The following is a 25,749-nucleotide window of genomic DNA, read 5'->3' on the forward strand; positions in this document are numbered from 1 at the left end:
TTTTTCCAGTGGCATGTATGGATGTGAAAGTTCGACTGTAAAGAAAGCTGAGCGCCGAAGAATTGATGCTTTTAAACTGTGGTGTTGGAGAAGACTCTTGAGAGTCCCTTGGACTGCAAGGAGATCCAACCAGTCCATTCTAAAGGACATCAACCCTGGCATTTCTTTGTAAGGAATGATGCTAAAGCTGCAACTCCAGTAGTTTGGCCACCTCATGCGAAGAGTTGACTCATTGGAAAAGCCTCTGATGCTGGGAGGGATTGGGGGCAGGAGGAGAAGGGGACGACAGAGGTTGAGATGGCTGGATGGCATCACCGACTCAATGGACGTGAGTTTGGCGTGCTGCGATTCATGGGGTTGCAAAGAGTCGGACACGACTGAGCAACTGAACTGAACTGAACTGAATCATGTTGTCTGTTCTTTCTGCTGAATCTTGGTCTTGATAGAGTCTTCCTGTTTTCATAATTTAGGTTTGCAGCATCATCTTCTGTAGGTCTTTATCTGTAGGAATTGTGTCAAGCTTGAATTGAAGGCGAGCTTCTCAAGCAAGATTTTGTCTTTATTTCTAGCCCATAACCACTTTTCAATGGTTAATTTCTCAGACTGGGGACAGTTGTATGCATGAGTTAGGAGGTCCAATCCCTGCTTTTGCAAGTCCAAGATGTAATCTCCTGTCCCTAATTAATCTTTAGAACCCAAATATCTGTATTATAGACATGAGAACCCCATCCCCACCCAAAGCACCTAAGATAACAGGAGACAAATGGGACGAATAGGCTGCCCTGTTCTCAGTTTCTGCCTCAGTTTAGTCCATAAGGAACTTGCTGACTTTCTTCCCAGTTCAGCTGTGCATTCAAAAGGCTGTTAGATTTTATGCATCATTTCCAGGGACTCTGCGAGAGGCCCTTTTAAGTTCAACGGTTTAGTAGAACCAAGAGTCTTCTCTGCACAAATTTTATTTATCTACCTTCAAACTTTTCCCTTTTCACTGCAGTCATCAACCTGGCTCACACTATGCTCCACTTCATTCGTGGATTAAATAATCGATTCTCAAAAAGCAACTGTACATATGGATTGTTCAATACCCTAGGGAAGAGCACAAAGAACTGTAAAAGAAAAAAAAAAAAAAAGGTGTGCCTACTTTCAGCTCACTGAGAATCAACAATTCCATCATATATTTTATTCAAAAAATACATGACTACATTATTTTTGTTGGGCTCTAAAGATATCTTTGACATTCAGACATGCCAAAATATTTCAATGGGATAGTCATTCTCAGCTCTTCCTAAGTGGGTTATCTAGCGTGGAGATTTTGTTTTTCTTTTTTTTTCCTGTTTCCTCCTCTTAGTTAGTATTCCATGAAAACACTGCATATGCTCATCATGTTTTAGAAATGGAGTGACCTGTTCCACTTAAAAGTCTCTCCCTGCTTGAGCTGTCTCTCTTTGCTCCTCTTTAAATATTGGTATCCCGGGAGTTTTGCCCTCCACTCTCCTCACTCCATAGATATCCCCTCGCCATCTAGACTCTCGTGTTCCAACTACAGCGTGCATGCTGTATTGGTTTTCAAGGGGTGCCGCAAAGAGAACCACACACCAACTGGCTTAAAACAATAGGAATGTGTTTCCTCATAGTTCTGGGGGCTAGAAGTCTGAAATCTAGCCGTCAGGAGGGCTAAGCTTGCTCTGGGACTCTGAACAGAATCCTTATTTCCTGTCCCATCTTCTGGGGGTGGGTGGCACTCCTCAGGGTTCCTTACAGCTGCACCCTTCTAATCTCTACCCCCATCCTTACATGGGCTTCTCCCTGCATCCTCACATCACCTTCCCTCTGTGTATGTCTGGGTCCAGATGCCCCCTTCAGATAAGGGCACCAGTCATTCTATCAGGCCCACCCTTGTGACCTCATCCTAACTTGATCAAATCTGAAAATACTCTATTTCCAAATCAGGTCATGTTCCAAGGCACTGGAAGTTAGGATGTCAATGTATCTTTTTTTTTTTTTGGTAGGGGCACAATTCAACCCATAATAAATGCTTATCTTTTGAGTGTAGGGCTGTCTCCCAAATGCCTAAAGGAATATGAAACGAAGAGCTGCAATTTTTGGAAGCATTACCATATCCCAAGCACTGTTTATACACTTCACACATGCATCTTATTTAATCCATACTACCATCTTTATTTTGATGGCACAGAAACTAAGGCTCAGCAAGATTAAATGACTTTCCAGAGCTAGAGAAGGCATAGTTTAGAACTCAGATGTATGAAATGTATGATCCTTGATCAAGGACTTTAACGCTATGCTCCACAGGACACACTGAACTGCCTTGTAGGTATCCCATGGGTATCCTAAGTATGATGACTCAAACGAACATCGTGTGTGCACCCTCAGTTGCTCAGTCATGTCCAACTCTTTGCAACCCCACAGACTATAGCCCTCCAGGATCCTCTGTCCATAGGATTTTCCAAGCAAGAAACCTGGAATGGGTTGCCATTTCCTTCTCCTGGGGATCTTTCCAACCTAGGGATCGAACCCACGTCTCCAGCATTGGCAGGCAGATTCTTTACCACTAGCACCATCTGGGAAGCCCAAAGGAGCATCATCTATCTTAATTTTTTTTCTACATTTACGAACATCCACCCAGCTATTTTTGCTAAATCAAAGCTATTTTTAATCAGATTCTTCTCTTGGTTTAAAAAAAAAACAACAGGTAAATCGTTATCATCATGGAAATGTAAAGGTTCAGAGCTGAGCAACATCATAGACAATCTTGAATATCAACTTTACTCCATGACTTACTACTCACATCTTTGAAAAGGCCTTTTCAGAATCTACAACAATTTAACAAATTTATTCCATCATTCTACTTTCTTGTGTTCTTCCTGGACACTTTTGATCATGTATTAATAGTGTACAAATAAGAGCTCAGACTGTGGATTCAGACAGAACTGGATCAGAATTCTGGCTTTCCACATCATCGGCTGGGATATCTTGGGCAACCATCTTACCTCCCTAGTTTTAGTTTGTTTATCTATAAAGTGAGAATAATAAATAGTTTCTACACCATAGGATTTTTGTGGAATTTAGATGAGATTGTTGTTGTTCCGTGGCTCAGTCATGTCCGACTTTTAGCAACCAACCCCATGGACTGCAGCACGCCAGGCTTCCCTGTCCTTTACCATCTTTCCTGTTATCTCCACCATTAAATGAGATAATACATTTTCAACAAAGAACACGGCCAAGCGGCTGACAACAGTGTGCCCTTGGCAGACTGGTCACCATTTCTGTTTTTATTATTTCAGCCACATAGAACCCAATGACAGTTGCCTCAATTCAGCTCGCAGTTTAAACATATATTAACTGGGACCTTAGGATTTAAGTTTTAGTTGGTTGGGTTATTCAGTTGCTTGACTTAGCATAAAAAATTGTAACCAGAAGCTTATAGAAACACATTCCATAATGCAGACATAATGGGAGAGATCTTTGGGAGTGTTTGGAGGCACGACAAAGTAAAGCAGAGAAACGTGTAGTTTATTGAAAACAAATGCATGGTTAACAAATGGGAGAGGGAAGGCGGGGGACAAATTAGTGCTGTGGGATTAGCACATACAAACTAATATATATAAGTAGATAAGCAACAAGGATATACTGTATAGCATAGGGAATAATACTCATTATCTTATAATAATCTAATCATGGAGCACAACCTGTAAAAATACTGAGCCACTATGCTGCATGCCTGAAACAAACACAGCATTGTAAACTGACTAGGAAAAAGTCCAAGTATTAGTCACTCAGTCATGTTTGACTCTTTGCAACCCTATGAGCTGTAGCCCACCAGGCTCCACTGTCCATGGGATTTCCCAGGCAAGAATACTGGAGTGGGTTGCCATTTCCTTTTCCAGGGAATCTGCCTGACTCTGGGACTGAACCTGGATCTCCCGCATTGGAGGCAGATTCTTCACTGTCTGAGCCACCAGGGAGGCCCCCGTAATACTTTAATTTTAAAAAAGAACTGCTTCACCAACAGATACTTACTCACTGAGTACAGGCCTGAGGATTGGCTCTGGTCTCACCCATTTGTACATGTATCCTCGGCAAAGTTATTTCACTTCCCCAGGGCCCAATTTCTCACATTTAAGAGTTTTATGAGACTTCCTTCATGGCTCAGGGCTAAAGAATCTGCCTGCCAATGCAGGAGACAGGTTTGATCCCTGGTCTTGGAATAGTCCACATGCTGCAGAGCTACTAAGCCCATGCGCCACAATGACTGAGCCCAAGGGCTACAACTACTGAGACACGCGTGCCTAGAGTCTGCACTCTGCAGTAAGAGAAGCCACTCCAGTGAGAAGCCCACATACTGAAACCATAAGTAGCCCCTGCTTGCAGCAACTAGGGAAAGCCAACATGCAACATCGAAGACCCAGCACAGCCAAAAAAAGATAAATACGTACATTTTAAAAGAGTTTAATGATAGGGCTTCCCTTGTGGCTCAGCTGGTAAAGAATCCGCCTGGAATGCTGAAGACCCTGGTTTGATTCCTGGGTTGGGAAGATCCACTGGAGAAGAGATAGGCTACCCGCCTCAGTATTCTTGGGCTTCCGTGGTGGCTCAGCTGGTAAAGAATCTGCCCCCAATGCGGGAGACCTGAGTTTGATTCCTGGGTTGGGAAGATCCCCTGGAGAAGGGAAAGGCTACCCAGTCCTGTATTCTGGCTTGGAGACTTCCATGGACTGTATAGTCCACAGGGTCACAAAGAGACAGACACGACTGAGTGACTTTCGCTTTCAATGATAGTTAAGAGTATGTGTCAACTTGACTGGATTGTGGGATGTCTAGATATTTCATTAAACATTATTTCTGGGCTAATCTGCAAGGGTGCTTCCGAAAGATGCCAGCCTTTGAATTGTGAGATTGAGTAAAGACTGGGAGAGGGTAAGAGAGAGAAAGAGAGAGAGACTGGTTCTGCTTCTTTGAAGAACCCTGACTAATAAAGAGCTGAATGAAGACCAGCAAGAATCTTGCAAATGCATCCCCTGTGATCCTCTGATTCCAACTAACTAAAGGTGGATTCCCACTAACTTGACTGATGCATGCTTACTGACTTCTGCACGTGGGCCATGAGTTCGCTGCTTTGTCTGGTGGTGAGGAATGCAAAAGACATTATCACCAACTCACGATGCTCTCAATCTAATAGAACACACAGGCTTATAAATAACCACCTTTAAAAAGATTGTTGCTGTTCAGTTGCTAAGTTGTGTCTGACCCCATGGACTGTAGCACACCAGGCTTCCCTGTCCTTCACTATTTCCTGGAGTTCGTTCAAACTCATGCCCATTGAGTCAGTGATGCCACCCAAGCATCTTGTCCTCTATCGTCCCCTTCCCCTCCTGCCTTCAATTTTTCCCAACACCAGAGTGTTTTCCAATGAGTTGGCTCTTTGCATCAGGTGGCCAAAGTATTGGAGCTTCAGCTTCAGCATCAGTCCTTCCAATGACTATTCAGGCTTGGTTTCATTTAGGACTGACTGGTTTGATCTCCTTGCTGTCCAAGGGACTCTCAAGAGTCTCCTCCAACACCACATTTTGAAAGCATCAATTCTTCAGCACTTAGCCTTCTTTATGGTCCAGCTCTCACATCTGTACACGAGTACTGGAAAAAGCATAGCTTTGACTATACAGACTTTGTTGGCAAAGTGATGTCCCTGCTTTTTAATACACTGCCTATTAGAAAATTAGAAGAAAATCATAGATTTTCTTCCAAGGAGAAAGCATCTTTTAATTTCATGGCTGAGTACACTGTAATAAAACGTTGGCCATTTGGACTTGGAGAGTATTTTCTTCCATTGCTTGTTATTCATCTACTTTCAACCTGAGCTTGGAGATGTCATCTTTAGAAAAGGTCTTGTGCAAGCCATAGGAACTTTCTGCCACTTTGAGAAATCGAAATCCTGACTTTCTAAGAAACCAGACTAGCGAAGACTCACACTGGCATATGCCTTCTGTCTGCACTGAGCTGTTTGCTAACATAACTCCCTCTGTCCATAGAGGATGTCACACGGAAGGTGCTCATGTCTGAGTTGCTGCTGCTGAGTCACTTCAGTCGTGTCTGACTCTGTGTGACCCTATAGACGGCAGCCCACCAGGCTCCCCCGTTCCTGGGATTCTCCAGGCAAGAACACTGGAGTGGGTTGCCATTTCCTTCTCCAATGCATGAAAGTGAAATCGCTCAGTCATGTCCGACCCTCAGCGACCCCATGGACTGCAGCTTTCCAGGCTCCTCCATCCATGGGATTTTCCAGGCAAGAGTACTGGAGTGGGGTGCCATTGCCTTCTCCCATGTCTGAGTTAAGCCCAAATATAATGTCCAGAGATTCTGCTTTTAGGATTCTGCACCAGGAAAAACATTCCCTTCCCTGTGAAATTTATTTCTGATAAAAGATATTATTTCCCCTATGGATCTTTTTTGTTTGGCCACCAGGAAGCTCAATGCTATTCTAGAAACTAAGCCACAGCATCTTGGCCAAACTTGTGGCCAAAAGAGCTACATTGTTCCTTCATGTGACCTTGGTTTTCCATTAATATTCATAATTGCCTTAGCTGTGGCTGTTGAGTTGCAAAGTCGTGCCCAGCTCTTTTGCAACTCCATGGACTTTAGCCTGCCAGGCTCCTCTGTCATGGGATTCTCCAGGCTAAAATACTGGAGTAGGTCACCATTTCCTTCCTCCTCCAGGAGATCTTCCTGACCCAGGGACTGAACCCAAGTCTTCTGCATTGGCAGGTGGATTCTCTATCAAACTGAGCCACCTGGGAAGCCCAACTGCCTTAGTATAGATCCCCAATTTCTAATTGATCAGTAGTTTGGCTCACGTGATGATCAGTAGTTTGGTCTGCAAGGCATGTCAAATCCTTCATGGAATTAAACACTATATCTAGTATACAGATGCATTATAGACTATAATACAAAAACACATAAAGTGTGATGTAGGGATTGCTAAGACGTCGTCAGAGAAGCAATGAAGGTGCCTGAAGATACAGGGTGGTTTCTTAGAGAGGGTGGATTTCAAAGATGCCTTGGAAAGCGAGAAGGACTTGTTAGCAGGGGAGCAGGAGGACATTCCATCGGAGGGAACCACCTGGGAGAGGACACAGATGACAACGCAGCACAGGAGTAGAAAGATACGACTGGGGGAAAGGCCAGGGCGGAAGGAAACGGTGGAGGTGGCGGGGCTTCGGAAAGCGCATCACAAGGGGACAAAGGAAGCTGCTCCTCACGGTCATGCTTACGGTCATCTTGTTCCCCAGCTATTTGGAAACACGTGTCTGAATCACTCATCTGAGCTCTTAATCATGCTCTCCCCTCCACGAATGACTTAAGCTCATGCGGCCGGGTCTTATCTGCTTCTCACAGGCTTCGGTCATTTCCTCCGTGACTAGTACAACAGTAACAAGTATTCGGTGGATGCCTCACACGCTGAGTAGGAGTCACCCGGCAAGGAGGGCCTGAGCACGACACGGAGGGAGAAGCTCCGGCCACCTGTGTCTGGGTACCAGGGACTGGGGGCTTTGAATCTCCTAAGAGCTTTTATTCTTGGTGACTGGAATATTCCATGTGCTCAGTGAATGAATAAATGAATGAATACAGAGAGCGAACTTTGTTAAAAGGTGAATAACTCAGCTCGGTGCTCTGTGATGACCTACAGGTGTGGGGTGGGGTGGGGTGGTGGGGAGGCTCAGGAGGGAGGGGAATATATGTATACATACAGCTGATTCATACTGTTGTAGAGCAGAAGCTGACACAGTAATGTTACGCAATTATACTCCAATTAAAAATGAAATTTAAAAAGCGAACAGGGGAAACAAAGACCAATGTGGCAACTATTTCCCTCTGAGACTTCTGACCCCTGTGAGCATTTGTGCTCAAGGTGAATATTTAGACAATGAAAACACAAGTGTTTGAAAAGCCCCATACTTCAGCACCCATTTGGGGGACTAAAAACAACAACAAAAAAAAGGAAGAAATCTTCTCAAAATGATGTAAGCTGCCGAAACCAGAGGTTCTGTTGCATTTTGCAACTTTGAAGAAAAGTGGGTAAAGACCATACCTTCCTCTTTGCCAGCCCTCTTGCTTAGCACGTCGCCAAGGACACTGTCAAGCCCTAAACCGTGACTGCGGGAGGCCGCTCGGCACACAGAAGGACAGTATCCCTGATGCTGAGGCTTCATCAGACAGCACGGAACCTATGTTCCCCAGAACACACTAGTTCCACTGCGTGAGAAGGACCCACTGCTTCTGAACATCCATCTGTGGTCACAGCCACGGTGCAGCAGAACTGGAAACACCCAGGAGTCAGATTCCCAGGCTGTCCCTGAGGGGTCGATGCTGTTGATGGGAACACAGCAAAATGCAGGCAAGTACCGCACTTGATCTGATTGGTCTGAATGGAGCTCAGGGCTGTCACCAACGAACAGGGCTGCGGGGCTTCTTCCTCAGCTCTCACATCGCACTTTGTGCCTTGAGTGGCCCTGGATTTCCCAGTGAATGCCTTCACACAAGACCTTTACAGAATTTATCATGTCAACCAATGACACATGCCAACCACCGCTCCCAAAACACATCTGAAGGGAAAAGCTTTAGGACAATTCTTTCTTTTGCCAACTCCCTTTCCCAAATGATGTCTTTATTTCAAAAAAAAATGAAAGTGTATTAAAGCAAAATTATTTGTGTGTATGCGTGCTCATTCACTCAGTCATGTCCAACTCTTGGTGACCCCATGAACTGTAGCCCACCAGGCTCCTCTGTCCATGGAATTCTCCAGGGAACAGTACTGGAGTGAATTGCCATTTCATATTCCAGAGGATCTCTCCAAACCAGGGATTGAACCTGTGTCTCTTGCATTGGCAGGTGGATTCTTTACCACTACGCCACCTGGGAAGCTCAAAATTTATTTAGTATCTTCTATCTAGTCTAGAGCTCCTCAAACCCTATAATGCATGAAAATCATCCCCCAAAATGTGCTAACAATGTATAATCCTCCACTCCATACCTAGATTCTGACAATTTGGAGGTGGGCACTTTTACATCCTAAGTCTCCCAAATGACCCTGATGCAGGTGGTTCTGATCATACTTGGAGAAACATCTCCCAGTCAACCTCCAAATTAAGCTGAGCCAACAAGAGCCATTGAACTGGGTCCCCTGTCTGGGGCTCATCTTATTAAGAGTGACATCACTGAATGATACTTTGACCTGCAACCATGAACATAAGACACAGCCCAACCCTATGAGATGCAGACCTAGATATACAGCTATTCACACCAAATAAGACAGATAACAGGTAGAAAGATGATGGATAGACAGATGGAAAGATAGATACCGATGACAGAGGGAGAGATGATAGATAAATGAGAGGCAGGTAGGTAGATAAATACGGAGCTGGAAAGATAGATACAGATGACAGGTGATAAATGAGAGGTAGACAGACAACAGATTTATAGACAGACAGATGGAAAGATAGATGATACATGACAGTTATATACAGATGGTAGACAGAGCACATGTGATGTATTGTCTAATCTCTACACCTTGAGAAGGAGAAGCATAGCCAGTCGCGTTTCCAGGACAACAGGTGGAAATCAGGGCTTCCAAGGGCGTCTGGTGGCCTTACTGGCTGAGTGCTTTCATGTGACTTCTCTGTTACCTTCCGATGACAAACCAAGAGACACATTTTTCTCTAGACTCAAAATTAAGAGCTGGACCATCTTTCCCACATGTTTTCTTTTAATCCTGGTGACATTGAGGCATGTGTTGATTAAGGCATCACCTTCACACAGCCTGCTGACACCTTGGACCCAAACTGTTTGCAACTGTGCAGGATATAAAGTTTGTGTTAATATATACATATGTGCTAAGTCGCTTCAATCATGTCCGACTCTTTGCAACCCCATGCACTTAAGCCCCCCAGGCTCCTCTGCCCATGAGATTCTCCAGTCAAGAATACTGGAGTGGGTTGCCAGTTCCTTCTCCAAATATATACATCGACATACAAACCTCACCCCTGGTTTCACTGCCTGTTAAGTTCTTACTTTAGCCCATGTTCTCTATCCATTTACTTTGAAAACAAATTCTTTTTTTTTTTTTACTTATATTTGTGTGATCTTTCTTAAATCCATTCTGAAAGAAGGAGTGTAAATATATTCAGTGAAAGTATTTTTATTCATTAGGGATATCTGACAAGTTTTTGTAAAGCTCCTGAGTTAGACGTGTGTGTGTGTGTGTGTGTGTGTGTGTGCGCGTGCTGAGTTGCTTCAGTCATGTCCGACTCTGTGCAACCTTACAGATGCAGCCTGCCAGGCTACTCTGTCCTTGGGATTCTCCAGACAAGAATACTAGAGTGGGTTGCCATGCCCTCCTCCAAGGGATCTTCCCGACCCAGGGATCGAACCCAGGTCTCTTACATCTAACCCGCATTGGCAGGTGGGTTCTTCACCACCAGAGCCAGCTGGGAAGCCTGAGTTAGAGACAGTGAGTCTCAAAACCAGGGACGTCTAAAAGTGAGGAATCCAGGCCAGGAGTCCAAAAGATCATGTCTTTTTCTGTGTCTTCTGTCTACACACCTATCTTCTTGGTCAGTGTTTCTCAGGACCATTTTCTCAGGACATGAATGTCCGTATGTAGTTGGTTGATAGTGCAAGTGCTTAGGAATAAATAATGGATTTGGGGGGTGAGCTGTCTTTCTGATTTGCATTTAGAAGTGCCAATGAATGTGCTTAAATAGTAGGAACTACATGAACCGGTCGTAACCAGGTTTGAAGAATTCTACCTAAGTATGCAGAGCTCTCTACACCCAAAAGGTGTCCTAGTGAGGGGCCTGGATCGCAGATCTGGGGCCGAAGGCATGGAGGGGGCAGCGATCCAGCCGTGCCCAGGTCCTGCTGTCTTTACACTGGGGGATTTTCTGGATTGTGCAATACAGCTGTGTGTCTGTGTGTTCATCCGTGTGTCTGCGTGTGAGCACACATACCTGAGGCTTGACCAATAACTGCAAGACTCACAACTTGCAAAAGCAGCCACAGTGAGCTCTCTTACAAACCCGATTAACTGAATAACTGTCCTCGCCTCGGCGTGAAGCAACCAAAGGAGGGGACAGCTGAAAGAGGGCTTCCTTCAGGGGATGAAACAGCCTTTACACAAAAGCTTGATATGAGCCAATCTGTGCAACCAGGCTTCCAGCCGAATGGCTGGCAGTTAATGAGCACCGAGACAGCACTACACAGAGACAGCACTTAGCCAGCAAAGGTCCATCCAGTCAAGGCTATGGCTTGTCCAGTGGTCAGGTATGGATGTGAAAGATGGACCATAAAGAAGTCTGAGCACCGAAGGACTGATGCTTTCGAACTGTGGTACTGGAGAAGGCTCTTGAGAGTCACTTGGATTGCAAGGAGAACAAACCAGTCCATCCTAAAGGAAATCAACTCTGAATACTCATTGGAAGGACTGATGCTGAAGCTGAAGCTCCAATACTCTGGCCACCTGATGCAAAGAGCCGACTCACTGGAAAAGACCCTGATTCTGGGAAAGACTGAAGGCAGGAGGAGAAGGGAATGACAGAGGATGAGATAGATAGCATCACTGACTCAATGGATATAAATATGAGTAAACTCCAGGAGATGGTGAAGGACAGGGAAGCCTGGCAGGCCACGGTCCACAGGGTTGCAAAGAGCTGGACATAACTTAGCAACTGAACAACTGCACAAATCACAAAGCATGGTCACAGGGAGTTGGACGACTTAGCGACTGAACAACAACTGCACAAATCACAAAGGGTGGATGTCCCGACTTGTGTAAATTGCTTCTTTGCCTCTTTCCCATGAAAATGGCTCTCTTGTTTTCTAAACAGTTTATTTGACATAGGAAGCTAGTCTGGCCCTACTAGAAATGATATTGACAACATCAAAGCCTGCTGTTGGCATGACAGAAATAGGGCCCCATCAGACGAAAGGATGTCACGGCACGAGGCTTAGCTCCCGGGTCTGTGATTCCATGTGGATCTCAGATAAGTACCTTCAATGTAAGCCCTTTCTCAGAGCGAGTCTCTCATCTTAGAGAACTAAAGGCTCTGTTTCACGTAAACTGAGGAAATCCCCTTCTTAAGGAGAAAGGCAAAGTGTGAGGCAGGCTTGGGCAGACATCCTCTGGGTTTCGTCTCATCCCGTTCCGCCCCAGCCAGTGTCCAAGCCAACAGCACCTCTGCCCGACCCGCCCTCCCCAGGCACACATCTGCTCCCAACCCCTTTAGTACCACGTGTCCAGGATGGGCCCCTTGGACATTCGCCTTTCCATACATTTTTCCCACTCAACCGGAAATGCCTCCGGTTCTAAGTCACAAAAAGAAGCGATGGTTCTCAGGAGTGTAGCTTAGTTGCCATGACCAAACCAAACACATGCCTTTGGCATAAATGTCCACTTCCTTTCCGGAAACATCAAAAGCAGCTTTGTCCTTCCCATGAGGCACACATGAGACTCACTCCACTGTCCCCTGTAAAAGCCTTATGTGTGCTTCAGGAGCAGGGATGGATGAGCCCTTCATACCTCACTGCTTCCAACTAGCTTCATAAAGTTTCCTGAAAGCTGCATAGTGACCATCCTGAAGAGAAGCCCAGTCCGTGAGCCCAAACCGGGTGTTTTGCACTCTGAACTTTCTTGCTTGGAAGGTGGTGAAAACAGAAGTCCACTGGAGGCGGTCTGGTGCAGACTAAGGCCTGGGGATGGGAAGCCTGCCGTGGACGGGATTTGATCTCATTTGTCATCAAACCTCACAGAGGTGAACTCCTAGGTGGCATTAGTGGTAAAGAACCCGCCTGCCAAGGCAGAAGACATGAGAGACGTGGGTTCGATCCCTGGGTCAGGAAGATACTTTGGAGAAGGAAATGGCAACCCACTCCGGTGTTCTTGCGTAGAGAAATCCCATGGACAGAAGAGCCTGGCAGGCTACAATCCTTGGGGGTCACAAAGAATCCAACACGACTAAGTGACTAACACTTTCACTTTCAAACTGGCAGTGGAGATGGTCCCCTTGATCTTTTCTGGCCCCTGACCCAGCTACCAGAGGAGAATTATCAGCTAGAAGGACTGGTCTTAATTCTGGAGGGAAATTGTATAACTGCTGCACTATATGGAGCAGGAGAACGATGCTTGTAGCACAAGGGGGTCCCTGGGGCCCTGTTAGTACTTCCCACTCAGTGGTCCAGAATGATGGAAAGCTGAAGCAACCCGGTAAATACAAGATCATGGAAGGACTAATATCCTATAGATGTCGAGATTCAGGTCACCCTACCAGGGAAACAGGGCTTCCCTGGTGGCCCAGTGGTAAACAACACCTGCAATGCAGGGGACACAGGAGACTCGGTTCAATCCCTGAGTGGGCAAGATCCCCTGGAGGAGGGCATGACAACCCACTCCAGTTATTCCTGCCTGGAGAACCCCATGGACAGAGGAGCCTGGTGGGCTACAGTCCACAGGGTCACAAAGAGTCAGACATGACTAAAGTGACTGAGCATGCACACACCACCTCCGGGGCAAGGGAGAATCAAGTCTGCACCGGTTTCACCCATGCTCAACTCTTACGACTCCAGCGACCACCCCAGGGTCAGGCACCCTTTCGTCCATTCTTCCCTCAGTTAACATTCACGGAGAACCTAGGGGACACCAGGCACTGGACTTGGCCATGGAGGCAGGGCCTTTGTGGGTCTTACACGAAGCAGGTGAGAAGAGGACTTTCATATAAAAGCCCACCGCAGTGACAGAGGGGAATAAAAGCAATAAAAGAAAGGCATACAGGGGTTGAGGGTCACTGGGTGGAGTGGCGGAGGGGCACCTCTGGATGGGGTGGCTAGAGAACCCTGATGAACAACAGAACTCCCTGGAACCAAGGGTTTCAGGCTAAAGCGATAGCAAGTTCAGTCCCAGAGGCAGAGGGCGAGGGGCCCAGATGGCTGCAGGGGGGTGATGGAGGGAGCCCCCGGGAGGCTACAGAAAGGGGCCTGAGAATGAAGGAGTCGGGGGGACTTGTCTGAGTTCTAACTCACGCTTAGTTGCTAAGACGTATCCAACTCTGTGCCACCCCGTGGAGCCCGCCAGTCTCTTCTGTCCAGGGGAATTCCCAGGCAAGAACACTGGAGGGGGCTGCCATTTCCTTCTCCAGGGGATCTTCCCACCCCAGGGATTGAACTCACATCTCCTGCACTGGCATGTGGGGTTCTTTACAAGTGTGACACCTGGGAAGTTCTCACTCGCCTCTTACTAACTGCAGGCCAACCTCTCCGAGCGTCACCGTCCTCATCAGGGCACTCGTGACGAACCGCGCTACGTATTGCTTGAGAGTTCACGACGCCGAAAATTCAGTGTATGCGCATCGCTCACTGAATACCTCAGTCAGGACCCGCCGGTGGCCACCATTGATATTGTTGTGGTGGGCGCTTTTGGTTTTATGTAGCACACGTCCTCTGAGGAGTTTTAAGGCATCCTTCCGATTACCTTTAGTTTTGCTAAATAAATAAATCCCTGGCATGGTTCTCAAATCCAGAGTCATTGTTTTGGATTATGTTTAGAATTACTTCTGGAAAAGAATGACTCAGGCTCTCAGAGTCTCTTTCATAAGCCAGCGAGGGCTGGAATTTCAAGTTTTGACAACCAACAATACAGGCCTCCCAATTTTTAATTATGCCAGATAAGAAAAAAATGTTAATCCTACCTTCTATTATAAGTAGCACTTCATAAAAGGAAGGATATTTAACACCAAATAAGCTCAGAGAAAAAGCAAGTCCTCCTTGGAAAGGTCACTCTGCATGGATTCTCTCACACACACACACATGCGTGCACACACATGGCGGTGAACACTTCACCACGGTGGACCAGTATCTGCTGGTCCATCCGCAACCGTTACTGCAGGCAGCTGAGGGTGACCGATGCCAAGGGCAGGAAGACAGAGCTGAGCAGAGCCCGAGGAAGGCCTGGGCCGCTGACCGAGCCTCTGACCTGCGGGGACGATGACGCGGCGCTCGTTGGTGGTCATGTTTGGGGGTGGCATGTGCTTCTCCTCCATGTAGCTGCTGTAGTTCATCCCGACGGTGTCCGGGCTGCCCACCATCTTCCCACCTTTGGCCATGCTGCACTCATCAGGGGAGTTCCTGGAGGAGAAGAAGACACAGCCTTCCATTACTGCGGTCCCCCAGAACCTGCCTCCCTGCCTTTCCATGGTGCACAGAGAGGATGGGCAAGGTGGAGGGGAAGGAATGGGTTGGAGGAGGAGACTGAAAAGACGAACGCAGTCATCTGTGATGTGCTGAATGACCGTGCCTCCTCCAGATTCACATACTGAAGCCCCAGTCCCAGCATGAAGGCATGTGGAGGTGGGGCCTTTGGGAGAGAATAAAGTTCACATGAGGTCATGAGGCTGAGGCCCTTATGATGGGATTAGTGCCCTTGTAAGAAGAGGAAGAGACCAGACTCCTCTCTTTCTCTCTCTCTGCCACTGAGTTTACAGTGAGAAGGTAGCCATCCTCCAGGCAAGAACAGAGGTCTCACCCGACACCAACCACCCACTTCCCCAGCACCTTGATCTTGGACTTCAGTCTCGAGAACCATGAGAAAAAAAGTCCTGTTGTTTAAGACCCCTGGCCCATGGCGTTTTGCGACAGGAGCCCTATGAGACTAAGAGAGTGCCCACGCTCGCTGGGAGCAGAGCACAGGCATATGGGAACCAGCACTGCCGCCTGGTTCCTATTCCTCCAGCCAGCTCCTTCCGCAGCTGTCGTGTAAAAGCCCCTCCAGCCAGCTCCTTCCGCAGCTGTCGTGTAAAAGCCCCTCCAGCCAGCTCCTTCTGCAGCTGTCGTGTAAAAGCCCCATCTGTGCCAGCTGATTGGAGACATGCGCAGGAGCACTGGACGAGTACTTGTTCTCCCTGAAAACAGGCCACGGACACAGATGGTGAGAGGTGACACTCTGCCAGGTTTATTCTAGAGTGACATGCCTCTTCAAGACCTCAGAAGGAAACCTTTGTGTTCACTTTCAAATCCCTGCAGCCGATTGTTAGACATGGAATTTGAAGGCTCCCAGTGCTCTTGGCTTGGAGAAGGCAATGGCATGCCACTCCAGTACTCTTGCCTGGAAAATCCCATGGATGGAGGAGCCTGGTGGGCTGCAGTCCATGAGGTCACTAAGAGTCAGACACGACTGAGCAACTTCACTCTTTCACTTTCATGCACTGGAGAAGGAAATGGTAACCCACTCCAGTGTTCTTGCCTGGAGAATCCCAGGGATGGGGGAGCCTAGTAGGAGGCTGTCTATGGGGTCGCACACAGTCGGACACGACTGAAGCGACTTAGCAGCAGTGCTCCTGGCTTAGGTGTGGGCAGGAAGGGCAGAAAGGGGAGCAGGACTGGCCCTGCAGGAAGCAGCAGGAAAGGGGACCCCAGAAGCCCTGGAGGACTGGGATCAGGGAGGTGAAACGAGCTGTGTGCCAGGGGTCAGCTGCTGGGCCTTGGGGAACAGCTCAGAGGGTTGCTGTTAGTTAAGGCAGCCATGGACACTTGGATAAAGACAAACTTACCTTTCTGGAAAAAGAGAAGAAAAAAAGAATACATGTTTCTTAATGTAAGATCTAAAAGTGACTGGATGTGATGAGATCACTATTGTTCAGTTGCCAAGTCGTGTCCAATTCTCTGTGACCCTATGGACTGCAGAATGCCAGGCTTCCCTATCCCTCACCACCTCCTGGAGTTTGCCCAAGTTTGTGTCCATTGAATCGGTGATGCCATTCAACCACTTTATCCTCTGTCACCCTCTTCTCCTTCTGCCCTCAATCATTCCCATATGTAACAGGTAAACTCCAAACAGAAAACTCTGGTTTAACCAGGGAACAGAAGAATGTGTCAACGCCTTCTTAGATGGTTAAGCCAGAGATCACTAACACAAGATCCCTGTAGCTGAAGGATCCTGAGAGTTGAGTTACATCATCTAAGGCAGATTTCTGAAAATGTCCTCATAAGCATTACCCAACACAGGGTTTTTTGTACTCTTGGCAATCTATGCAATCTACTGGATTTTAGACTTCCATCCCAATGTCTGAGGCCCTGATGGTTGTGGGCTCCAACCCAGTGGGTCTTCCTTTGTCTCCCCCACACCATGTCAGCTGGAACTCTGCAGCCAGTCTGCAGAATCTTGGAACTAGAGGCCTGGCATGGATGCAGCCTTCAAGCCTAAGGAGGTATCAAAGCAGAAGGGCACTCTCTGGGTGGGGCAGGACTGAGATGCAATGGAGAAAGTCATTCTGGACCCAAGAGTTGTGGCAGGGGAGTGGACAGGAAGGACGGACCATAGGCCCTGGAAAGAGTTCATTCAGCATCTGGGAACTTTGAAACTACAGATTCATTCTCAGCATCCTTTGTACAGGTGCTGATGGAGGGAGCTCAGGGCTAACGATGAGGATGGAGCAGGTACATCTGTGGATGGAGGTCATAGCTGGGGTCGCACAGACTGAGCCCGTACCATGGCCCGGGAAATACCTAACCCTGCTTCATGGCATCCGCACAGCTGTACTAACATGAAGGAAATTCAAAAATAATAGCGGTCAGAGTTCCCATGGTGTGAACCCTCTATATTTCCGACGCTGCCTACACATGCATTATTTCCTCTTGATGCTATTTTTCCTGGCTTCCAACATTTATCTCTAAAAGACCCATCCTAATATCAAAACACTGAATGTCTTCACTTGAGACTTAAGTTTCCTATCCTCTTGGAAAATTCCATCCGTTGAGTACAGTGTGTGTGTTTTGGTCTATGTCTCAAGGAGAAAAGTTACTAGGGATGAGAGTTAAAGGAGTTTGGTTCTTTAGGAAAAAAGACTTTAGATGCTACGTAGGTGATGACTGTCACTCTAGGATGAGTGCTGTTCGGATTCAGTCATTCACTCCTCATTTAGAGCATTTTTTTATTGAGTACTTGCTGTATAACAGGCACTACAAAATTCTTTCTTCTCTAGCAAGGCAGTTAGCCATTTAAAAAGTGAAAGGCCGAGGAGATGTACAGAATTACAGGAAGAAGGGTCATTGGGGATTATGGACCCTTCAGACGAACTCTGTCATTTTCTTACAACCCTACTGTACAATTTCCATCTCTGAGGACTAAAATCTAGGAACAGATGACGTCAGTTTTCCCATGGCATTAAAACAGATCCCTCATCAAATCCGGAGATATGATGAGCTATTAAACTGCGTTCTGTGTATTCCAATACACATTGCTGCTGCTGCTGTAAGTCGCTTCAGTCGTGTCCGACTCTGTGTGACCCCATAGACGGCAGCCCACCAGGCTCCCCCGTCCCTGGGATTCTCCAGGCAAGAACACTGGAGTGGGTTGCCATTACCTTCTCCAATGCAGGAAAGTGAAAAGTGAAAGTGAAGTCGTTCAGTTGTGTCCGACCCTCAGCGACCCCGTGGACTGCAGCCCACCAGGCCTCCCCATCCCTGGGATTCTCCAGGCAAGAACACTGGAGTGGGTTGCCATTTCCTTCTCCAACCAATACACATTAGGGCAGACAAATACTGTTTGACTCCACTTATATGAGACACCAAAAATAGTCAAGTCCATAGAGCCAGAAAGTACAATGATAGATGCCAGGAGTACAGGGTGAGGGGGAAGGAGAGTTAGTGTTTAGTGGGGACAGAGTTTCAGTTTAGGAAAGTGAACGACTCGGGAGATGGATGACGGTGAGAGATGGACAACAATGTGACTGTACTTAGTGCCACTGAACTATCCAGTTAGAAGCGGTTAAAATAGTATGCTTTATATTATGTGATTTTTACCATAATAAAATCATTAAAAAATAAAAATAAATTGCATTTTATTGGAATTTTACAAAAATATGTGTACACATTTAAAACAGGCGTAATGTTCAACAAGGTTAGTTTATGTCTTCATCTTATAACCAGAAGACATAATTCACTTTATTAAGCTTTTCCAGCCGGCTTTCAGCATTAGGGGAAAAAAAGGCAACATGAAATGCTATTTTCAAAAGTTGTACATTCAGGACATTTTTTTAAATATTTTTTTTCCCCACTGTATTTTGTTTTAGCTTCAGAGGAAGACAGAAGGGGACCATGTTTATGTTCATTTCAAATAGTTTCTGTAATAACTTTAAGGGAACTCCAACCTCAGTGTGGGAAGAGGGTCACCCCAATAGGGCCACTGACATACAGAACTCAAGCCGGGTGTTCAAGTAACACTGATTAAAGGGGTCTCGGCTGTTCTAGTCTCATTGTTCAGCCTTTTCCCCTTAACTATTCTCTTGGAAATTTTAATAGCAAAGTAGTATAGCACATATACACGGAGAAGGCAATGGCACCCGACTCCAGCACTCTTGCCTGGAAAATCCCATGGACGGAGGAGCCTGGTGGGCCGCAGTCCATGGGGTCGCTAAGAGTGGGACACGACTGAGCGACTTCACTTTCACTTTTCACTCTCCTGCATTGGAGAAGGAAATGGCAACCCACTCCAGTGTTCTTGCCTGGAGAATCCCAGGGACGGGGGAGCCTGGTGGGCTGCTGTCTATGGGGTCACACAGAATCAGACACGACTGACGTGACTTAGCAGCAGCAGCACATATACACGTCATCATGTTCTGAGAGCTTAACTGTTATCAGTCCTCACGACAGCCTGGCATCAGCTCCATTCCTCAGAAGTGCAAACTGAGAGCACAAAAGAGAAGGGGCTTGCTCCGGGTCTGAGTCGGGAGGAGGCAGAACCGAGGCTTGAAGCTGGGCAGCTTCCACTCACGGTCCAAGATGGCTAGGATGACAGCCTCTCAAGCAGTGAAACAGATCTTCATTTCAGAAAGGCATCAAGAAGGCCCAGCCCCCACGTTACTCTGGTTTAAGCTCTGCGTTGCAATACATGGACAGTGTCCAGTCTAGACCACCATCCTTGACCCCCTTCTCTTCATTCCCAGCACAGCAGCTGCATGACGCATCCAGAACACGTCTAAATAGACGGCAGTTAAAAAGGGAGGGGGGCTTCCCTGGCGGTGCAGGGGATGAGAATCTGCCTGCCAACACAGGGGACACAGCTTTGATCCCTGGGTCGGGAAGATCCCATATGCTGCGGAACAACTAAACCCGCGTGCCACAACTACTGAGCCCGTGCTCTACAGCCTGGGAGCCACAAGTGCTCGAGTCTCGCTCTGCAACATAGAGGCTGTGCTCTGCAACAGAGAAGGCGTCACAATGAGAAAGAAGCCCGAGAACCACTAGGAAGCACAGTCCCACTGGCCACAGTGATAGAAAAGCCTGCACGGCAGTGAAGACCCAGAACAGCCAAAAATGAAATAAATAATAACTAAATAATTTTTTTTAAAGAGAGATGGCATTCCCAAAGATTTCGTTTTTTCAGGGACGTGTTATTTTTTTTTTCATTAAGAAAAATACATCTTAACGTGGTTCAGAAAATTGAAAAGTGTATACTGAAAATTCTCCCAATAAATGCATGTTAAGTCTTTGCCCAGCTGTGATAAGAAAAGATCCACATGGAAACCTGTCCACGCTTACTGTGCTTAATAAGCTCCACCTTCAGTGTGCATTCTTAGAAGACACAGGAAGAAACTTCCCACAAACAGCTTAGTATTCCATCTGCACTGAGCCTAAAACAGAGGATCCCAAGTTTTCTACTCTAACATGGTAAGGGTTTGGGCATTCTTGCTCTGAAACACACAAAGCAAACAGCATCCCTTTAAATATGATATTCTTAATATTCACCTATGTGCTCTTTAACAGTCCCTATGAAAGCTTTAAGGCATTTTTTTAGATGCTTTCTAAATGGGTAATCAACTGGTGAATATGAAATTTCTGTCTTATTATTTGAGGCATGAATTTCTTAATTGCAAATAAGCATGGTTCAAGATATTTCTCTCAAAGACTCTATCTTTCAAGGGCATGGAAAAGCTATTATGCAAGTCAAACCACAATGAGGTATCACCTCACACCTGTCAAGATGGCTATGAGAAAGACAAAAAGCAAAACTTACGGCACCCCACTCCAGTACTCTTGCCTGGAAAATCCCATGGACAGAGGAGCCTGGTAGGCTGCAGTCCATGGGGTCGCAAAGAGTCGGACACGACTGAGCAACTTCACTTTCACTTTTCACTTTCATGCATTGGAGAAGGAAATGGCAACCCACTCCAGTGTTCTTGCCTGGAGAATCCCAGGGACGGGGGATCCTCGTGGGCTGCCGTCTATGGGGTCGCACAGAGTCGGACATGACTGAAGTAATTAAGCAGCAGCAACAAGTGCTGGAGAGGATGCGGAGAAACTGCCACCCTTGCATACTCTTGGTGGGAATGCAAAAGGGTACAGCTGCACTGGAAAATAGTATGGTGATCCCTTGAAACATTTTTTAAAAAGAACAATCATCTGAGCCAACAATCCCACTTATGCATATCTATCCAAAAGAATTAAAAGAATTAAAATCAGGATCTCCAAGAGATATGAGCACTTCCATGTTCACTATGTACTATTCACAATAGCCAGGATGGACCTAAATGTCCATGGATGGATGAATAGATATAGAAAATGGGGTACATGCATGCAACAGAATACTATTCTCCTTAAAAATAAAGAAATCAGAAATACATTACAGCATGGATGAATCTTGAGGACATTATTAATACTAAGTGGAAAAAGTCAGTCACAGAAAGACAAATACTGCATGATTCTCCGTATATAAGCTATTTTTAAAAGTCAGATTCAGAAAAAGAGTGAAGTGTTGGCTGCCAGCAGCCAGAGGAGGGAACAAATGGAGAGTTATTAATCAGTAAGCATAACGTTGCAGTCAAGTAGAATGAGAAAGCTCTGGATACCTGCTGTACAACCTTGTACCTCTGCTCAACAGTAATGGACACTTAAGAATTTGTTTACAGACATCCCTAGCAATCCAGTGGTAAAGACATCACCTTCTCATACAGGGTTCAATCCCTGGTCAGGGAATGAACATCCCACATGCTTTGTGGTCAAAAAACCAAAACAGAAAACAGAAACAGCACTAAAGGCAGGCTTAAAAATTGGCCACATTAAAAAGTATTAAAAAAAATTTTTTTGTTTTAAAGCTGGATCTCATGTTAAGTATTCTTACCACAATAAAATACAATAAAAAAATTATTGTGTCTGAACCATTTTCTCAAGTTCACATTTTCAGGTCTGAGTTCTATTTATAACCACAACCCCAAACAATACGCAGCAGCAGGGCGAGGAGACATGAGGCAGGAAGACAGCTGGTTGCCCCCACTTGCAGCAGGAGAAATCTCACATTGGCTTGGGGTCATCCTGACGGGGGGAGGCAGGTTCAGACTGAAGAGTTCCAGGAAGGCACTGGACAACATCTGGGGGGCCAAAAAGTTGGGTGTATCACTCCCCCAAGTCCCTTAAAACTTCCTTGGGGCCAATTTTAGGAGTTTAATCTCCATAGCAATCTCACAGCCTTCCATGTCACTTGGGCGTAACTATGGCCACTCTGGAAGTCAAAGTGCTAGTGACTCCGTCATGTCTGACTCTTTGCGACCCCATGGACTGCAGCTTACCAGGCTCCTCCATCCATGGGATTCTCCAGGCAAGAATACCGGAGTGGGTTGCCATTCCCTTCTCCAGGGGATCTTCATGACCCAGGGATCGAACCCAGGTCTCCTGCACTGCAGGCAGATTCCTTACCATCTGAGCTACCAGGGAAGCTCACTCTAGGAAATACAGAAATAACGTAGAAAGATCCTTCAGCCTTTATGATGAATAAGATGGAATGTTGGTGCCCGTCCTCTGATAACTAGGAACACATGGCTGGCTAACATGGCCTGAGTCTCAATTAAGGTGAGTTGAGATCATGAGCGCTGACTCACGCTAGTATTACGAATTAATGGTGAAAGAACATAGCAAAGAATATCAAATAAACTGGAAAGTTTACTCAATTTAAATTAAGCTGAAACTCAGACACGCTGAAAAACCAGATTGGGTTCTTGAAGCTCCAATACTTTGGCCACTTGATGCAAAGAGCCAACTCACTGGAAAAGACCCTGATGCTGGGAAAGATTGAGGGCAAGAGGAGAAGTGGGCAACAGAGGATGAGATAGTTGGATGGAATCACCGACTCAATGGACATGAGTTTGGGTAAGCTCTGGGAGTTGGTGATGGACAGGGAGGCCTGGCGTGCTACAGTCCATGGGGTTGCAAAGAGTCGGACACGACTTAGTGACTGAAAAATAACAATATGGTTCTGATGAGTAGTCTAGAGGGACGCTTCAGAAGCTACTTGGAAGAACAAGCGTTTAGCTTCTATTAACATTTTTCTGAGGAGAAGATTCCATTATTTTCGTCTGCAACTCCAGAGTGATATTTATGTGTATGTGCGGTGCTTCTCAATATATTTTATTTCCCTGCTCTTCCTCAAACTATGTGCCATTTGAGGTAGATTTCAAAAATGCGCACAAGACAAAAATAACATAAATGATCAAAGGAATGGAAGTGATTGTTATATAAGGGCAGAAAAGCAATTAATCAAGAGATAAAATCAGCACATTGAGCAAGCCTACTATTTATAGTTGCTCAAGGTAGAACATCAATTTATCTCTGAACTTTCTACTCACCAAAGCAAAAAAGGAAGTATATCCTGTGACCATTCAAGATGTCAAAAAAAATGCACACGAACCAAGTTATTCAGCAGAAGAGAAGCCTTTCCTGAGCTGAACCTTGAGAGAAGTTTCTCTTGTGGCTTCTCCTTCAGAGACCTGGGTGGTGCAGCAGGCAGAATCCTTCCCACCACCCACTAGCAGACCCGAGAACACTCCACGTGCACAGCAGGTGCTCGGAGCACTCAGCTCTCAGCCGCGGCAGGTGCAGGAACCCCGGGACTGTGTGTCCTCAGCCAGGGCTCCACACTTCCTGTCTCTTGACATTGTTTTGTTATAATTTACTTATGTCCTTTTTATTGGAGTAATAGATACAGTCACTCCTATGTTCACTGTAGCACTATTTACAATAGCCAGGACATGGAAGCAGCCTAAATGTCCATCAGCAGAAGAATAGATAAAGAAGATGTGGTACATATGTATATATACACAATGGACTATTGCTCAGGCATTAATTGGGGACAAAATTGTGCCATTTGCAGACGTGGATGGACCTAGAGACTGTCAGACAGGGTGAGGTTTAAGTCAGAAATAGAAAAACAGATACTGTGTACTAGTGCACATATGTGGAATCTAGAAAAATGGTACAGATGAACCTATTGACATTGTTTTGGCAAGAATCAGAAAAATGAGTGCAAAAATATAAGAAATGGACGATTAAACAATGACAAGATCTTGAGAGATGGAATGCTATATACATATAGTCCAGTTTCCACAATCTTCTAATTTCTATGTTCTATTTTTAATTTTTTTTATTATTTATTGATAGCTGCACTGGGTCTTTGCTGCAAGCAGAAGCTGCTCCCCAGACGTGGTGTGTGGGCTCCTCCCTGCAGTGCTTCTTTTCTTGCAGAGCACAAGCTCTGGAGTGAGCGCTTCTATCTTTGCGGTGCATGGGCTTCATTGTCCAGCAGCATGTGGAATTTTCCCAGACTAGGGATCAAACCCGTGTCACCTGCATCGGCAGGCAGATTCTTAACCACTGGACCACCAGGGAAGTCCTAACTTATATGTTTTAAAACCAAATTTGCATCTGGGAAATTGATCTAATGCATGGTGGGCGAACAAACATTGACAGATCTTATCTGGTTCATCTATCCCGTATTGGACTGCTTACTCATGCTAGAGATGGCTCCAAACTCTTGTGTATTCTTATTATAGTAAATACAGGGCTGAAACATTCCAAATGGCACCTAACACACAACAAATGTTATGTGTTAGCTGTTGCTATTTATCTCACCCACAAGGTCAAACACCAATAAGCAGCAACAACGATACAGGTGATGTGCAGAGATTTGGGGTACAGGTTGTGTCTAAGGTCATGTTACCATCAGTGGAGGGGCTGGGATTTGAACTTAAGACAGTTACGGACCTGAGTCCAAAGGCTTGACCACCACGCTATAGGACCTCCCCTGGTAACTCCACACGAGTGGTCTCTTTCCCAGACATGACACATTATGGGATGGACCCTCAGAAGACTCAGCTTCATCACTGGTCGGTATTTTCTGAAGAAAATCCTGAAGCCAGTCAAGGAGAAGGCAATGAGAGCTGAACAGGGGCAGCCCCATGCAGATGAAGGCAGAGCCTCCTGGGAGACACTAAGTGTGGCAAGGCTTATTTAGACACAGATAGGAAATGTGATGTCTGGTTCATAAAAAAAAAAAGTTGACCTTCCCGATTTACAGTGGGATGTCATTTGTTCCTCCCCCAAACCTCCTAGAGGTGCTCAGCGGAGTGCAAGCTCTGCAGAGATGGAAGGTGAACATTCCTGTGTGAGGAAGTCAGGTGAGAAGTTTCTGGGCTCAGAAAGCAGAGCGGGGAAGACTGTGACCCAGATCGTGGGTCTAAGCAGACAGACCTGAGGACCAGGGCAGAAACTGGACCATTCGGGAAGCAGGCAATGTTGCTGTTTAAGATAAAGTGGACGGGGAAGGGACTTCTCTGGGCCCAGTGGCCGGGACTCCACATTCCCAATGCAGGGGGCCCAGGTTCCATCCCGAGTCAGGGAACTAGAGCCCATATGCTTCAACCAAGA

At 46.2% G+C, this 25,749-nt stretch overlaps 1 protein-coding gene across 4 annotated transcripts in view; it reads right to left on the bottom strand.

Annotated features, from left to right (window-relative positions):
• ERG (ETS transcription factor ERG) overlaps positions 1-25,749 on the bottom strand; it is a 323,925-nt gene that overhangs the window by 36,257 nt on the left and 261,919 nt on the right. For all 4 annotated transcript variants that reach the window (XM_055569950.1, XM_055569949.1, XM_055569946.1 and 1 more), the window contains one exon: positions 15,035-15,186. In XM_055569950.1, the coding sequence (XP_055425925.1) occupies positions 15,035-15,186 (152 nt within the window). The remainder of the gene's footprint in view (positions 1-15,034; positions 15,187-25,749) is intronic.

Source organism: Bubalus kerabau, chromosome 2 (assembly GCF_029407905.1).
Source record: "Bubalus kerabau isolate K-KA32 ecotype Philippines breed swamp buffalo chromosome 2, PCC_UOA_SB_1v2, whole genome shotgun sequence".
Classification (NCBI taxonomy): Eukaryota; Metazoa; Chordata; class Mammalia; order Artiodactyla; family Bovidae; genus Bubalus; species Bubalus kerabau.